This window comes from Colobus angolensis, unplaced genomic scaffold (genome assembly GCF_000951035.1).
Source record: "Colobus angolensis palliatus isolate OR3802 unplaced genomic scaffold, Cang.pa_1.0 Scaffold339, whole genome shotgun sequence".
Classification (NCBI taxonomy): Eukaryota; Metazoa; Chordata; class Mammalia; order Primates; family Cercopithecidae; genus Colobus; species Colobus angolensis.
In genome coordinates this window covers 2,711,875-2,730,202 of record NW_012116699.1, presented here as the reverse complement: position 1 = coordinate 2,730,202, position 18,328 = coordinate 2,711,875, and the positions used below count along the sequence as shown (strand labels likewise).

The following is an 18,328-nucleotide window of genomic DNA, read 5'->3' as shown; positions in this document are numbered from 1 at the left end:
ATGTCAATATCCACCTGAATATCTTGGTAGTTTTCTTTGTCTTAAACTAAGAAATATGTGGGCAGTATGTTCTTTTCTCTCTATTTACCCTACCAACAAGGAGAAAATTATTATCAAACATAAGTGAAAGCAGAGTTGATTTTAAGAAATGTGATTAAATGTGACAACGAAAAGTCTCTTAATGCTAACAAACTGCGTACTTGGATATCTCATACACACATGCTTGAATTTCACACGCACACAGGCAAGTATTTCTATCATGTTACTCTTTATTGTACTTCTTGTTTTGCAGATTTCTCAGTACAAAAGGCAATAATTGGAAGAACAGTGGTGTGTAGCTCCCTAATTCAGTTAGGAGACATTATAGACATCAGACTCTTGGTCAATTATTTTCATTAGCATGTTAAGGCTCATCATTCATAGAATTTGCCTCATTGTAGTATATCCTTTCTTCCAAAATATTGGGAAAGTAATAGGTTTCTTCTTGCCTTCTTCACATTGATTTGTTTGTGAAGGGTGTGTGTTTGTGTGTATATATGTGTGTCTGGAAACGCTATGGGAACAGCTGTTGAATGAGCACCCCTGATTTTTTGTGAGTCCCTTTGCCACAAAATTTTTAAGTTTCTAAGAACTGTTCTTTTATCTAGAAACTGAGGGGTTTTTTTTTTTCTAACTATAAGCTATGATGGAATTCAACTAATTAACCAACCTATTGTGGATATTAGAAAAAAAAAACTTGTTTAATTGGAATGCAATGTCAGTGTTCCAGGGTCAGTTATGTGCTTATAAAATTCAATGAAACCTAGGGGACTTCAAATTCTAGTTCTGTTATTTTCCATGTCCTTATGAGAAATTGCTTCCCTCTTAGTTTCTCAGTTTTGTTTCCTGTAAGGTATGGGTCATTATACTTTTCACAGAGTTTGAAAAATTGTTTGGGATAAGGTATGTAAAAGTAACAAACAACAGCGTTTGCCCATATTAGCAGTTCAATCAATGTTGCTCAGTTAAATTTGCTTCAATTTAAATAATAGTAATAACAGAATAATAAGATAGCAAGATGAAGATATTTAGAAAAAGCAAAATCCACAATATAAATATAAGCAACAGTAGAAGGAGTTGGAGAAAATGGAAACTAGAAATGGACCATGAGATAATGAATCAGTAAAAATCTGTGTGGAAAAGTCAGACTGATATGAGATGCACTGGAAAGAATAGCATTCAGCCATTTATTCTGTCAATACACACCACAGTACTAAATGCCTAAATGCTCAAGGATGAGTGAAAAGCTATATAAGACAAGGCCTCTTCCCTCAAGGAGGTTACTGTCTGGTGAAGAGGTCAGACATTTAATCATGATGGACTGTGAAATGTGCAAACTATGCAGTGATGACAGGTAAGTAGAGAGCTCACAGGGTATTCAGAAAGGCAAGAAAATAGAGGTGTACACATAGACTAGTAAGTTCATCGTTGATCAGTAATAACATCAGGAGTATATTGTCACAAACTTTTACAACATTCTGTGAAATTTCCATTATTTCAGTCCCTTGGATTGAAGATGGTAGACATTGACTGACATCAAAACTTAAAATTAATTTTTCAAAATTCACAAATGTAAATGAGTGTAAAGAAATCAAAATAACTAAATGCTCAAATGTTGCCTTTGTAATTGTGTGTCATCTATACTTCTGAAATTATTGAAGCTTATAACTCTACTAATACTTTTTAGTCACACACTATATATAAATTTTATGTATGTGCTTATATATGTATATATATAGGTGTGTGTGTGTGTACGGGCATGTGTGGGCACAGGAATATTTTTTCCATTATCTTGACAGAGCTATTACCACATGTCTAAGGAAAGTGGTGTAGGCCGGAGCAAAGTAATCAAATAATGATTATTCTGCTAGTGACTGAATACCTGTCTTCAAGTGTGTGGTAGCTTTTCATGTGGTAGATAGATCTACTTCCTCTCTGAGGTTTGGGCAGAAATGTAGAGTAGGCAGATTTAGGTCAGCAGTGAACAAAATACCTCCCTGGGAGCAAGTCTTGGCCTACATTCTCAGTTTTCCAACAGTCTGCAGAGAGGATCCCCAGATTGAAGTGCCCTGTGGCCTTTTTTAATAGGATAGAATGTCTCTGATCAGGTCAAGCTGTGAGGATTGTTTAGCTTCAGAGAAGAGATGGACAGAGGAAAAGGATTGGTAAGGAAGAACATCTGCAGAGCCTTCGGGAAGCTGCTGCATGACTGATGCCGTCTCCCTGGGATAAGCCTCTCTCGTGACACCATGGTGAAGGCAGTGGGTCCTGGTCCTTTGCTCTGGTGCTTCCTGTTTTCAAGTTTTCAATATGCAAGAGCTGGTCCATATATTGCCCACTTTGATCTGCTTTTAATTTTTTCCTTTTTTTGCTAATGTAGGGTTGTCACCCAGTGCAGTCTATCTATCAAGGGCTTCTTTCTCTCTCCATCTTAATGTTCCCCTTGCTTGCCAGTCTTATTTATTTCTCCATTGGGCTACATCATCATCATAACCCCTATACTGGTATTCCCCAGCTGGTACTGTGGAGATCATCATTATCAGGAACTTTTATATTGTATTAGTGGAACGAAAAAGTGTACAAGTAAAAGCAGCATGCAATTAGGAGTTTAGGTTGGACTAAAACTTAGAAGCCTGAATTTGCTTTTACATTAATAGAAACACTACACTTTGTGCATGACACATTCTGATAATTAATGGCCCTATTTGCAAGTTTTGGCCTAAGTGGGGGAAAATATGCAACTGGTTACATATCTGTGGCCAGGGATGAAAACACCAGTGTCAAGATCAAAAACCAAGATGCTTGAAAAACATTTTCTTGTCATGGGAAATATATTGCCCAGGACTGAAGAATATGAAATATTTTCTTACCTTGAATGAAGAGTCCTTCTGCACAGGCAATTACATTCAGAGCTACAATGACATTTCCAAGAATTCACTTTCCTCTCTTTGCCAATAAGTTTCCCTTCCTCATTAGTCTACTGCTCAAAGAGAAGAACTTCCAGAAAAGAATTAATATTTACTGAGCATCGCCAACAGGCTGGCAGCTGTACTAAGTAACTTTGTGAATGGAATCAAATTTAACCTAAAATTATTAGTTTCATAGATGAGAATATGGAAAATCAAGACAACTAGAAAATATGTTTAAAGTCAGGCAATTAATATGTACAAGATTCAAGATTCAAACCCAGGTCTGTTTGACCCCGAAGATTGAGTTTTTTGCTTTTTAGAATCTTTATATAAGGAAAAGATCTAAGAAATCTCTATAGAAATTTTAAAATTGATGGAATATTTGTCTTCTTCTGTTTCATCTTATTAACCTGGAGCCAATCTGACACTTTCCTGGAAATATGTCCTCACTGAATCTCTTTTTTCCTTGGATTATCCATAAACCTCGGCAACGCATGTGTCAAATGCAAGAGGACCCACTCAGAGATGGATAGGGAGTTGAAAGCTAATATGTAGTCAGATATAGGGTGAAAACTTGGTTTCTAGCAAAGGGTTTTCTTTTTTATTGTTGTTTGTTTATATTTCTATTTGTGTGTCCAGATTTGTTTTTCATGAAGTTCTTGACCATAGTGGCTATTTTTTTTTTTTTCCTTCTTTTTAGAGACAGGGTCTCATTCTATCAGCCATGGTGTAGTGCAGTGGTGCAATTACAGCTCACTGTAACCTTGAACTCCTGGGCTCAAACAATCCTCTGGCATCAGTCTCCTAAGTAGATGGGACTATAGACGCTGGTCACCCCACCTGGATAATTGTTTAACTTTTTATTTTTTAGAGACAAGGTCTTGCTATGTTGCCCAGGCTGGCCTAGAACTCCTGGCTTCAAAAGATTCTCCTACCTCAGCCTCCCAAAGTGCTGAGATTACAGGTGTGAACCACCATACCAACCCATAGTGGATTTTTTTTTTCTTTTTGATTCAGAGTCTCATTCTGTCTCCCAGGTTGGAGTGCAGTGGCACAATCTCGGCTCACTGCAACCTCCACCTCCCAGGTTCAAGGGATTCTTTTCTTTTGCCTCAGCCTCCTAAATAACTGGAATTACAGGCATGTGCCACCACACCAGCTAATTTTTTTTTTGTATTTTTTAGTAGAGAGAGGGTTTTGCTATTTTGGCCAGGCTGGTCTTGAACTCCTGGCCTCAAGTCATCTGCCTGCCTGATTCTCCCAAGTGCTGGGATTACAGGCATGAGCCACCACGCCAGGCCATAGTAACTATTTTTGATCAGTGATCAGAGTGGATCACAAGAAGGACAGGCCATGATACCGAAATGCCACTCAGAAATGTCACTTCTGAGAGAAGGCTCACACTCCCATTGGTCCTGCAACAACCTGGATCTAAAGGGGGAATATTCTATAGACTCAAGCAACACAGACCGCCTAAATGCCAAACCAGGCTGCTAGACACGTCTCCTACCAACCGTGTTCACCTTTACCAACTCATCAGCCCTGGAAGATCTCAGTAATGTGTGTTCAGTTTACTGTTAGAAGAATTCCCTGAGCCTTCTGGAAGCACAGCACAGAGGATAAACACTGATTTCTATCATGTGATTTAGTTGCATAACAACCCCATGAAGCATACTTGCTATCATCCGTCTCCTAATTTTAAAGATGAGCAAAAGGGGCTCTAGATGGGAAAAATTACTCAATTGAAAGCAGATAATTAGTATTTTCCCACAAAGAAAGCCTTAGTCCATTTCTTTCCCACTTCTTGAACTCATCTTAAAATCCATATGTAAAGCATGTTTTAATAGAAGAGATTTGAAAAGTTCTCATGATTCTATTGATCTATCACCAAGAGACTGTAAATGGTTTGGTCAGCTGGGTACTTTGATGAGCTTTTATGTAGTGGTTTCTGTGTGTTGGAGAGGAGTCAGTTGTTCTGAATATGAAACATCTTGAATTCACGTGCCAATGTCATGCCCAGATCCGTGTTTTCCATTGGTGTTTGAGTTTCAATTACCTTCCTCAGTAACCTAACCTGCTGTGATCTGGAAGTGCAGGTCTGCATGGATGGCACGTTGAAGAATAGATTTTAAATTATGACTTCCACAAGTTTATAAAAACAAAAATATTCTGTTCACATACTTTCCAGCCATGACACTATGGGTAAAAGAGTAGGACCAAATATGTAAACCAAGCAAGTCATCTGCTGGGCATGTCACCCATATCAAAGAGTTATCTTTGACCTAGAAATTCAGTTAAAGTTTTAACATTCATTTTTATTCATGATGACATGGACATTTCAGATCATTAAAATGGAGTAGATATTGTAACTTTCAACTTGTGAGAGTCTAATTTAACTATGAAAACATATACAAGAAGAGAAAATATATTTTGTATTAATTTATTATAGATATGTAATTTTTATTGTAATTGCTAAGTGTGGAACAATGGTATGCACAGCCTAGAGGAGGAAAGAACAGTCAGGTAACTGCATTTTCACTTATCATTTTATTTGAATAGCTTACTTTTATTTTTTCATCCTACTTCATAGTATATACAATTTTTGTATAATTTTCCCCAGTGATAAGAGAAATGTATGCCAGTCATACAAAATTCAGAAAATACAGAATTGAGGGCTGGCTGTTCTGCATTGTTTTGGACAAAATGTTGGCAGTGAAGGACAGAGAATTGGTCATATAAGGTCTACTAGAGCCAGAGAGTACAAAACCTCACCATCTGCAATACTCAAAATTTCTGCTCATCCATAAATAAGAATGAATCTGACATACACACACACACACACACACACACACACACACATATATATTCTAACAGAAATAATCTAACAGAAAATAAATTGTAGTAGGCCTTCCATATTCATGGGTTGCACATTTGTGAATTCAGTCAACCATACATCAATATATCAACCAAACATCAAACATGTTTGGGGAGAAAAACAGAAAACAACAAAAAATTGTAATACAGCAATGAAAAGTAATACAAAATGTGAAACTACAGTATCATAACTATTTACATGGCTTTTACATGATATTAGGTATTATAAGTAATCTAGAGACCATTAACACATATAGGAGAATCTCTGTAGGTTATATGCAAATACTATGCCATTGTATATAAGGGATTTGAGCATCCTTGGATTTTGGTATTCAGGGAAGGGTCCTAGAACCAATCCCCTGCAAACACCAAGGGAAGATTATACATTTTCTTTAACCTAAAATGTATTAAATAATTTTGAAAGTCTGAGATTTTTTTCCCTACTACAGGAGCTAATTCAAAATCCTGTCAACTTATTTAAAGCCCATCAGCTATTGGGCCGTGATGCTAGTCATAACATTCATGTTGCTATAAACTCTGATTCTTAACCCACAAACAGAGGCAGACCATACCAGAAGTTCATTGTATGTGTGTGTATGTATGCATGTATGTGTAATTTGATGGAACATATTAAAATTTTCTACTGTTTTATAATACCAATGCTTTCCCACTAGAAAATACATCTTAGAAAAATAGTTGCAACTGGTAGAGAAAACATGATGGGGAAATATTTTAGGGGCAAAGGCTATGAAAGATTGGGAAATACAGAAAAGCCAACATCTGGAATTTTGGTTAAATCCTTCCCAGAACGCAGTTATGCCATTTGTTCAACAAATATTTATTGAATGTCTGCTGTGTTTCTGGCCCTGCAGAGACTGAGATGAATCAGATAAAAATCCCCTATTCTCAAGAAGTTCGCAGTCTCACAGAGGTCAAAGTAGTTATGTCAACAAATCATGACAGAAGAGTAGGTTATGTATTTCTGTAAGAATATACAGTGTGGTGGGTCACACAAGAGATGATGGGAGAGGTCTTGGATGCCCTCCCTGAAGAGATGACTTTTGAATTCTGTTTTGAGGCCTGAGAAATACAACTGTTATGATAAAAGGAACAGTTATTTTGGGCAAGAGAGCAGTGGATAAAAAGACCAGGCGCACAGAAGAGTGTGGCATTCTTGGCATTCTTGGGGGACAGAATTGAATTCTTGATGCCAGGCTCAGCTGGTCCATGTGGAAAAACATAGGAGGTAAGCCTGGGAAGCAAGGTAAAGTCTAGATTAGGGAAATAACATTTGATAGTCCATCATGCAGGCAGAGGTGTGCTGTGTTATGTGAGTAACAAACTTCAAATCACTCTAAGCAGGAGGAGTCACATGTTTAATTGGGTGGTTGATGGTGTTGGGGTTTTAAAGAAACCATCAGTCTCCTGCAAGGGTTATAAAGTAGTTCCTCTCTTTAAAGCACGTATATTTTCACGACGAATGAGTGGATTCCTAGTTTGCATAAGGTTGAAGGTGGACTTGGAATTTCTTTTTAAAAAATATATGCAAACAAAAATTGGCTAAATGCTTGTCATAAAGTAGGAAGTTTGCACATGAGAAAGAAACATTTGTTTCCTCACACACACTTAAATAATTAATTATTAATATTTCCTGTGCTACCATAGAATAGATTGCTGAAGCTCATGCTTTCTTGTGGAATTTCAAGAAGGAACAATAACCCAGCAGAAAATGGTGCGGCAGGCTTGCCACTGAAGGAAGTACCCTTCAAAGGCAAGCCTGCCACACCATTTTCTGTGGGAAAATGTAGGGTGTGAGCCTGGAAGGCAAAGTGAAGTCTAGGTTAGGGAAATAATATCTGATCATCCACCATGCAGGCAGAAGTGCGCTGAGTAATGTGAGCAACAAACTTCAAATCATTCTAAGCAGGAGGAATGACGTGTTTAACCGGGTGGCTGAGGGTGTTGGGGGAAATCCCTTCACTGGCAAGTCTGCCACACCATTTTCTGCTTGACTCTTGCCCGTTCTTCAGTGGAAATTCCCCACCAAATCCAAAAGAGCCTGTTTCTGAAATTTATTCCAAAATGCAGATAGCTTGTTTCGTGATCGTATCATGCCAAATGGCGGTGGCTTCTGCAGATACTTAGATGAAAGAACAGGTAATAACAATTCTGGTGGTTAACCTTTATGATAAGAGAGTGCCCTCAGATCTGCCGAACAGAGAGCCACTGTGATTCTAATGGTCTTGACCGGGCGCACGGCCTGTCTCCCCTCTTTCTGCAGATAACACAGCAGGCGTGTACGCCCGGCGTGGAGGGTTCAGTCGGCAGAAGCAGGACTTGTACCTCCTGCCCATAGTGATCAGCGATGGCGGCATCCCGCCCATGAGTAGCACCAACACCCTCACCATCAAAGTCTGCGGGTGCGACGTGAATGGGGCACTGCTCTCCTGCAACGCGGAGGCCTACATTCTGAACGCCGGCCTGAGCACAGGCGCGCTGATCGCTATCCTCGCCTGCATCGTCATTCTCCTGGGTAAGGACGCTTCCTGGTCCCCTGCAGGAAGGGCCTGGCAAGCGGATACCCCTCCTTGAAACACACACTTCTCAAATACAGGCTGGTAACCAGGACCCTGTTATGACTGTCGACGCGGTTTAAGACAAGAAGTGGAGTAGTGGGGCGGAGTGGTGGTTGCGAGGACGAGATGGGGGTTGTCTGCCTCGTGCATTTGACGGAATATTGGGGGAAGCAGACAATTGAGTTCCTGCGGAGAACAGGGAAGGTCATGAGCATTTTGCCGGGCCATCACAGGGCTGTATAGCAGGAGCCACTAGGGGGCTTCAGGGACATCAGAGAAGGTTTGGCATAAGAGGAATTTGGGCAGAAACCTGGTGTATTAGCAATGGTTTTGTCTCACAAGATAAAGGAGAAGGCTTAGGGACATTAAGTGCATAAGCAGGAGCAAAAGACAGCATAGGAAGGACTCGGGAACTGGAAGAAGGCAGAAGCAGGACTCTAACCCCTCCACTAATTACATTTATAACATCTATTCTAACACCTCAGCTCATGGATACCCCTTGGAAGCTTTTCCTGCACCTGCCCCTGCTTAGGTGCCCCTCTTCTGCACTTCTGTCTCATCTGTGGCTTATTCTGTAGAAAAGCCATGTGCTGGTCCTCATAACATTTACCATTTCTGGGCCTCAGGAAGATCATTTTGTCCCAAAGTCTCAGAACTAGTGACTGACCAAATCAGGATTCAAACCTATGCATATCTGACACCAAACCTACACTTCTCCCATGGTGCTTGGTCCTACCTCGAATGAATTCATGGAACTTTACTCCATAGGAAAGAGCCAGTACATTCAGTTCAGCAAATAGTTACTGGGTATTATCTGGGCAACAGACCCTATGTTAGGTCCTGAGAGATAAAAAGAAGAAGCCTGTGTGATCTCTGTCCTCAAAAGGTTCACAGTATGTCAAGGAAAGTATGCATGAAGAGATAAACTCTTTACTCCACAGGAAAGAGCCAGTGAGTTCAGTTCAGCAAATAGTTATTGGGTATTCTCTGGGCAACAGGCCCTATGCTAGGTCCTGAGGGATAAAGAGAAGAAGTCTATGAGATCTGTGTGCTCGACAGGTTCACAGAATATCAAGGAAAGTATGCATGAAGAGATAAACTGAGGGACATGGTGGGTGCTATAATAGGGACATGAACACAAGATGGTTGGGGCACAGAGTAGAAAGCACCTGACACGGGCCGGGCTCGGTAGCTCATGCCTGTAATCCCAGCACTTTGGGAGGTGGAGGCGGGCCGATCACCTGAGGTCAGGAGTTCAAGACCAGCCTGATCAACATGGAGAAACCCCGTCTCTACTAAAAATACAAAATTTTCTGGGTGTGTTGGTGCATGCCTGTAATCCCAGCTACTTGGGAGGCTGAGGTAGGAGAATCACTTGAACTCGGGAGGCAGAGGTTGCGGTGAGCCAAGATAGCACCATTGCACTGCAGCCTGGGCAACAAGAGCAAAACTCCGTCTCAAAAAAAAAAAAAGAAAAGAAAAGAAAAGAAAAGGGGCACCTAACATTGCCTGGGAAGGTCAAAGAAATCCTCCTGGAGGATGTGGCATACAGGTTGGCTGCTGAGAGTTGTCCAGCTGGGGACAAAGGCTTGGATAGATGAATATTTCAAACAGAGGAAGTAAAATACAAAAGCCCTAAAAAGTTAATAGAAGTGGAGACAGTTGTGTAAACCATGTGATAAATATTATAACGAGGGTAAGAACAGGGCCAGGCTGGTGCATGATAAAGGTGCCACTAGTCCTGTCTGGTGTCAGGATGGGAGCCCAGGAAATGTATCCATGATGAAAGAAAAAAAGAGTCCGCCAAACAGAGAAAGTGAAAAGGAGTGGTCTGTGCTCGTGAAAGTGCCCACAAGAACAAGGCACAGAGCTTTGGGAACCACATGAAGACCAGGGCAAATACAATCTCCCATCCCTGCTTCTCAGAGCAATGGTGGAGCCAGAGGGGTGCTCAGTTGGAGTGCCAAATTCAGCCACAAATATTTTCTTCAGCCTTGCTGAGTGTGTGGGAGAGCCCTCTAATGGAACACTGTAGAAGTCTCTTGGGGAACAGAGGGAATCAATGAAGAATTAAACTGTGCCTGAACTTTCCTTATAAATGACTCTGATCACCCTTCCTAGGTTGCCCAAGCTTAAAGGAACCTCCTCTCCCAGGGAAGACAAGAGATTGCTTTATCTGGATTCCAGCTGATGCTATTTTCCTATGTTAAAATAAACAAAACATTTTGTCTTCTGGGGGTCTTTATAAACTTCCTTTCCTCTATGTGGTGGCTACAGAGAGTCCAGCCAGACTTATGATAAGATTTCCCATTAAGTTAGTATAGGACCAATGCTCTTTCTCAGACATTGGCAGGAGCTAGCCATCACCCCCTATAAGATGGTAGGCCCTGAGGGCTCTGCATGTCCTCATTTTTAAACCTTGGAAAAACAGCTACCTTCCTTTGCAAAGAAAAATTGGCATTAGCCACTTCTAAGAGACTACAGACCAACATGTTTAGAATCGGCCTAGTTTTTAGGAAGATGACTTCTAAATGGTATCTGGATTCATTTATTAAAAGTTCAAAATTGTCCCAGCCTTCCAAGTTGTTGGACGTAATGTTTTCATGACAGCATCTGTAGAGGAAGAGCCAGGCAGGGGTCAATTTTACACATCCCTGGGAATTCCAGGCAAAGCTCTCATTTCCTATACCATTTCCAGTTGTGAGCATTTGTACCTCATGGTTTATGGTAATCAGAGTTCCTCTGGTAGAAGAACCCAGGAATACTGAACTTAAGGAATGCTTACTTTCTTTTTCTTTCCCTCCAGTCATTGTAGTATTGTTTGTGACCCTGAGAAGGCAAAAGAAAGAACCACTCATTGTCTTTGAGGAAGAAGATGTCCGTGAGAACATCATTACTTATGATGATGAAGGGGGTGGGGAAGAAGACACAGAAGCCTTTGATATTGCCACCCTCCAGAATCCTGATGGTATCAATGGATTTATCCCCCGCAAAGACATCAAACCTGAGTATCAGTACATGCCTAGACCTGGGCTCCGGCCAGCGCCCAACAGTGTGGATGTCGATGACTTCATCAACACGAGAATACAGGAGGCAGACAATGACCCCACAGCTCCTCCTTATGACTCCATTCAAATCTACGGTTATGAAGGCAGGGGCTCAGTGGCCGGGTCCCTGAGCTCCCTAGAGTCGGCCACCACAGATTCAGACTTGGACTATGATTATCTACAGAACTGGGGACCTCGTTTTAAGAAACTAGCAGACTTGTATGGTTCCAAAGACACTTTTGATGACGATTCTTAACAATAACGATACAAATTTGGCCTTAAGAACTGTGTCTGGCGTTCTCAAGAATCTAGAAGATGTGTAAACAGGTATTTTTTTAAATCAAGGAAAGGCTCATTTAAAACAGGCAAAGTTTTACAGAGAGGATACATTTAATAAAACTGCGAGGACATCAAAGTGGTAAATACTGTGAAATACCTTTTCTCACAAAAAGGCAAATATTGAAGTTGTTTATCAACTTCGCTAGAAAAAAAAAACACTTGGCATACAAATATTTAAGTGAAGGAGAAGTCTAACGCTGAACTGACAATGAAGGGAAATTGTTTATGTGTTATGAACATCCAAGTCTTTCTTCTTTTTTAAGTTGTCAAAGAAGCTTCCACAAAATTAGAAAGGACAACAGTTCTGAGCTGTAATTTCGCCTTAAACTCTGGACACTCTATATGTAGTGCATTTTTAAACTTGAAATATATAATATTCAGCCAGCTTAAACCCATACAATGTATGTACAATACAATGTACAATTATGTCTCTTGAGCATCAATCTTGTTACTGCTGATTCTTGTAAATCTTTTTGCTTCTACTTTCATCTTAAACTAATACGTGCCAGATATAACTGTCTTGTTTCAGTGAGAGACGCCCTATTTCTATGTCATTTTTAATGTATCTATTTGTACAATTTTAAAGTTCTTATTTTAGTATACATACAAATATCAGTATTCTGACATGTAAGAAAATGTTACAGCATCACACTTATATTTTATGAACATTGTACTGTTGCTTTAATATGAGCTTCAATATAAGAAGCAACCTTTGAAATAAAAAAAAGATTCTTTTTTAATTCTGGGTTTGATTCTTAACATTGAAAAAACGTTAAGTATTTCTAATGATCCATTTATATTTCTAATTTAATTGTGATCTTTTAATAACCCTATTTATGATCTGTTGTAGTCTGTCTGATGCTTTTATTGTTTATTTAAAATCAAATATGTTTTACAAATGTTTTTTCAGACAAGATTCTGTAACATCATGTAAAGCTTTTTTGTACATTCTTGGTGTTAACCTCCCGGCTTCTCTTCACACACATCTTCTAAAAAAGAAGGATGTGAAAGAACTAGGTCAGTCTATGACTTTGCAATATGTGTTATATAATATGCATTTATCTTGTATTATCAGTAACTTGATGGTTATGAGAGATGAATCCATGAGGGAATGGAGCTATCAGAACTCTAATGTTCCAGGTATATATTCTGTGCCCCACACTGAGCACTGGGGGACTGGGAGACTAGAGTCAAAAATACAAATTTGCCCCAGACTCTAATGTTATTCTATTTTTTCTTATGTTGAACTTACCACGCTATCGTAAGACTCCGACAGTTGAAACTGCTTATTTTTCCTCCTATAATTTTAACTAACTGTAAAATGATGTGGCATTTTACGTTTTAATGAGAAAGGGCGATTCATTTCAAAAACCTTTGTTTAGAATATGCTTGGGCTCAGAATGAGGGCAGGGACCATTTTGGATTCTGAGGGTCAATGCCATTCGGTCCGGGAGTGTGTCTACAGTCCCCTGCATCCCCGCTAGTTTACTGGGGATTGAAACTTATGTGAAGGGCATTTCACCTGTTCAGTTGGGCCAAAGGTCGAAACGTAGCAATACTTGGGGAAAGACCATACAAAGTCACACTGCAAGTGCTTTCCCTCTTTCCCCCTACACACAGGGCACGTGCTTTTTCTTGGATTGCAGACAATTTTTACAGTTTTTCTCTGACTTTATTGTGAAAGTTTGTTTCAAGCATTTCTTGATATCATGTTACATACTCTTTTTTATGATTTAGTCAACATGCATACAAAGAAATGTTTTTTATGAAGTGCTCACTTCCATTTTACTTTGCATTGAAATCAAATTGGGCTGAACACTTCAATGGAATACATTCTGTGGACAATGTCACTTTAGAATCTTTCATCTCAGTGAAGAATTACGCATTCTCAATACTTCCATAATTGCAGGTTGTGTTCATTTTTTATATAGTTTTTGTAATCCAAAGAATACTTTGCTAGATTTGCACAGATCTCCAATTGAATTTGCAATGAAGAAATAACTCAAAAGGAATATGAATAGCATTTAAATAAGTATACAGCTGTAAGTAACCCTGTCACCATGGATGATCCTTTTCTCTAGGAATGTATTTGGATTAGAGATGACAACTACATTTTTGCATTTTTATGTTGAAGTCTTTTTTAAAAAGGCTGTTTACTTTTCAGTAGTTAAGAATACTTGTTTTTCTTTTTTTTTTCTTTTTATCTTTTATTTTTTCTTTAAGCCTCTATTGCTTGTAGAACACTCTTAGAAACTTGGAAATAAAATGTCTTTCCCAACTAGTGGAGTCCTTTTTCATTTAGAGCACATTGCCTTAAAAGAAGTCTTAATTTAAATGGTCTTTCCTTATTTCTAAAGTAATCACTGTTTTATACCATCTATGCAGCTAAAAGAAGGAACATGCTTCTGTTCTTTTCCTCAAGTAATGGGTATTGTTTCTATTCATCATTCATTCATTGATTCATTCACTAATTCATCAAAATCTTATTTTATAAACCTTGCTCCAGTTACTTGAGGATTCAGAATGAATCTTACTACCTTTCCTGACATCTTTTGATAATTCAACCCTATACCAAAATATCCACCTTGTTGTCTTATAGTCACCTATTTACCTATTTGCCCTCCTAGACAATGCAAGAAGATATTTTATCTCCTTCCAAGTTGAAGGAAGAACATAAAAGGTATAACAGGAAGGAGACGGTGAGATGTAGAGTGTGAATGGAGATTAGGCCAGCTGTGGAAATTCTGGACAGATCTTGGGTTTAGCTGAGTTATCTTTTTTAGGCCTGGGTTTCTGGGGGTGACAGGGAAGATAAAAGAGTAGTTTCTTTACACCTCTTGGAGAATTGGTTAAAAGTATAGAGATCATGGCTCTGTATGTCAGGCGGAACCAGGTCAGGAGTACTTGAAACTACTCCTGGGTCATTGTGACATATTCTTTCACCTCTTTTTGAGAAGCTTTATAAGACAACAGAGGTGAATGCAGGTTGGGCAGTTGGAATCTCTGAGCAGAAGAGGGGCAAAATTTATTTGGCAGGCGGTGTGGAGAACAGATTAGGAGCATGTAAACCCAGAGGTGTGCCCCAGGAGGGCTTTTGCAAAGGTCAAAATGAGGTAGAATAAGGGCCTGAAATAATCCAGTAATTTGGAGATGGAGAAGAGGAAAGACTTCTCTGCTCCCGTACTGCCGTCAGCCTGGTCTGGGCCACAGTCATCTCTGACCTGGAAGACTGACACCACCTCTTGGCTGACCCTCTGCTTCCTAACCTCTTCTCCACAAAAAAGCCAGAGGGATACTTTTAACACACAACCGAGATCACATGACTTCATAACTTAAACCTCTTCACTGGCTTCCCAAAGACTTAAAATGAATTCTGATGCCTTTACTTTGTTGCTTTACATGAACAGGGCCCTGTGAACCTCTCCAGTGTCATTCAGCTCCATCCTCCTTTCAGTGCACGATGCTCCAGCCAGACTGGCTATCTTTCAGTTCCTCATACAAACAAAACACATTTCCTTTTCCATGGAAAGCAGGTCACCGTTTTTTTTCTTTTGTACCGATGACAACTCTTTAAACTTATTTTGCTTTTTGGCTTTATGTGTGTGTGTGTGTGGGTGGGTCTGACTGCCCTACAAGAATGTAAGCTCCATGAGGGCAGGGAATCTTGCTTTCTTGTTTACCATTGTATATCCAGTTCTTTACACTGTGCCTGAAACGTAACAGGTACACAATAAATATCTGTTGAATGAAAGCAAACACACTGATGAGGCAGATTTATCAGGATTTGATGACTGATTCGAGGTTGCCAGTGTGATTTTAAGCATCCTTATCTGAAAAATTATGTCAACTGTGATCTTAGTACCTAGGATTGGTAAATTGAAAAGAAAGGGTTTGGGGAAAATGAATTGAGCTTGGGTTGGGATTGTAAATGGGAGGTGTTTGTGTGACGACTGGATGGACTTTCAAGTAAGTCACCAGAAGTATGGATTTTCAGTTCACTCATTGCAGAAGTAGGGCCTGGGCATGGAGTATAAGAGTCATCAAATGGGAGCTGAAGCCTCAGGAATGACAAAATTTTTCTAATTGGGTTTTCACTGTTCTCTCTCAAATTTAAAAGGATATTTTAATAGTAAAATCCCTCTGGTGTGAAGAGTAAGGCTGAGTTTAATTTTATTAATAAGGATAATTAGTAAGCATAAACCTTATCCTTGTATGTCAAATGCTTTGAAAAATAGGAAGGGAATACTAACTAGTTCAATCATTCTTCTCTTTAATTAGTGAGGCTTTCTTGAGCTCATACTGTATGGAAGTCATGTACTAAACATGTGTAACACATTCTGCTTCTATGAGAAGACAAAGTATATGCTACAATCCCTTCATTACACTGAAGAAAATTGTGGACCAGAGAGGTGAAGCATCTTTCCCAAGCTACACAGGAAATGATGTCAAAGCTGGATGGGAGAAAAATGTCATTTCTCCCACTTTGGGTCAGGCGATGTACCCTTTAAACTTAGGATAAAGACGCCAACAGCAAGGACTTATCCCTCACAATCAATAACTTAGCTAAGCCATTGACAGTGAGAACTTGGAAAGGGATGGTAGCTCCCCAGCCTCCATGTGTTCAGGTTATTACTTTGAGCAACCATTCACTGCATAGTTTGACAAGAGGATTTAATCATATCTCTGAACGCTTAGACCGTTCCAAGTCCAAAATGGCACAAGGATCAAAATTGTGAATTTTTCTGCTGGGATTTACATCTTCTACACTATGAATTTTGGAAATCAAATATAAAAGAAACCAATTACGCATTTTGCAGCTATTTTTATTATGTTTCACAGAGAAGTTTGATATTTCACCCTCTTCATGGGATTAAAAAGATGGGGCAGCAAGGAGGAGTCAATGTCTGGATCTGCAGCTTGGGTGTAAGAATTGAATTTTTATCTTGGAAATGTACTTATCTAATCATTCTCCATGATGAGAAGCTACTATCCTCAAAGTACTTTCTTCATTCCTGATGACTTAAGTATGACTTTCTTGTTCTTTGCCACTTTAAGAAACTAATAGTGAGCACCTGGTCATCTTTCCCAGGTTCATAGAGACAATGCTGGCTTAACATTCAGCTTGCAGAGCGCTCAAATCTTCAGTTCCAAAGTAAAAACAACATACCTCCTATTGGGCATGACATTTAATATGCTTCTGTGTATAAAGGCTAGCTCTGAATCATATTAGCTGTGTGACTTCAGATAGGTATCTTGACCTCACCGAACTTCATTTTCCACAAATGTACAATGGAAGCAATAATTCCTATGTTGCCAGCAGTGGTGAAGAATAGATGGGTGAATTCACATTTCTACAGCCACTAACCATTCCTAGAACAGGAAAAACATTAGAAGGTAGCAATTATGTTGTTACTGTCTGTATTATTTTCCCCAGGCTTCAGAATAATGGAAGGGAAGAATTTACCAGTGCATGCTTTCTGTTTTATTTTATTTGTTTCTTCAGAAATCAATCCACTCTTTGATTTTCCTCTCACCTGAGCCAACAGTAGAACATAGATGTCTCCACACACTATAGTTTAGGCAGAGAACTGATTGACAATTTACCTACTCCAAATATTAAAAATAAAGACTAATTACCTGTCTAGTGAATTTACTTATATTTGACTAAAATGTGCAGCATAATATTGGCAAAGCAACAGTTAAAATAGCTTTCAATGTTTCTTTTTCAGAAGACAAGTTTACATAATTATGAGTTATATATAATTGGATAGAAGATATTATAGAATAATATTTGAAATTGGGACGAGCATGTCAAGACCTGCATAAACTTGCACTCTTCCAAGATAAGGAATTTCACATTTGATATGTTTTTGCTCATTTGTTCAAGCGATGGTGCTTCTTTTTTTTCAGAGACATCTCTTCTCTGAAAATATTGACATTTGAAGACATATAATTTTATTAGAATATTCCTTTTTATATAACAATTAGAATGAGCTTACTTGAATCACTATTTTTAAATCAGTAAGAACTCAGGAACTTGGAAATTATTTTATGCTATGGTAATTTTCTCCCTCCTTCCTCCTTTCTGCCAATATTAAGTGAGATGTTAAAGAAATAGTAGTGTTTAGAAATATAATTTTCAAATGACTTACTCTTATGAATTAGTGAAGACGTTGTCCATTTGATATCGCCTACCTAAAAACTAGTCCAGGGCCTCTAGAATTACAAATGGGCTTTTCCCAAAGACACCGATCTCTTCCCTTTTTTAACTTTAGTTTCCCAGCCAAAAATAGGTGCTGAGTAAATGTTAGGGGCAAGACAACGGGGTTGGATGAGTAAAGGGAAATTCATGTCCTAGGCATTATTGCATTCTAAACTACTAGAAATGTATAAGTGAGAATTCACCTGGGCACCTTCCCTCCCTCCACCTCCCAATGTTTTGATAAGACCATGATAATGCATCAGATTTAGATTTCACATGACTAGATATCCTACCTTGGTAGTCACCCAGCACACCCTCCGATCAAATTGGGGCCCAGTGCAC

At 39.1% G+C, this 18,328-nt stretch overlaps 1 protein-coding gene across 2 annotated transcripts in view; it reads left to right on the top strand.

Annotated features, from left to right (window-relative positions):
* Positions 1-15,535, top strand: part of CDH11 (cadherin 11, type 2, OB-cadherin (osteoblast)) — a 178,567-nt gene extending 163,032 nt beyond the window's left edge. For both annotated transcript variants that reach the window (XM_011952219.1, XM_011952218.1), the window contains 2 exons: positions 8,104-8,355; positions 11,205-15,535. In XM_011952219.1, the coding sequence (XP_011807609.1) occupies positions 8,104-8,355; positions 11,205-11,701 (749 nt within the window). In that variant the 3' untranslated portion in view covers positions 11,702-15,535. The remainder of the gene's footprint in view (positions 1-8,103; positions 8,356-11,204) is intronic.
* Positions 15,536-18,328: the final 2,793 nt, after the last annotated feature.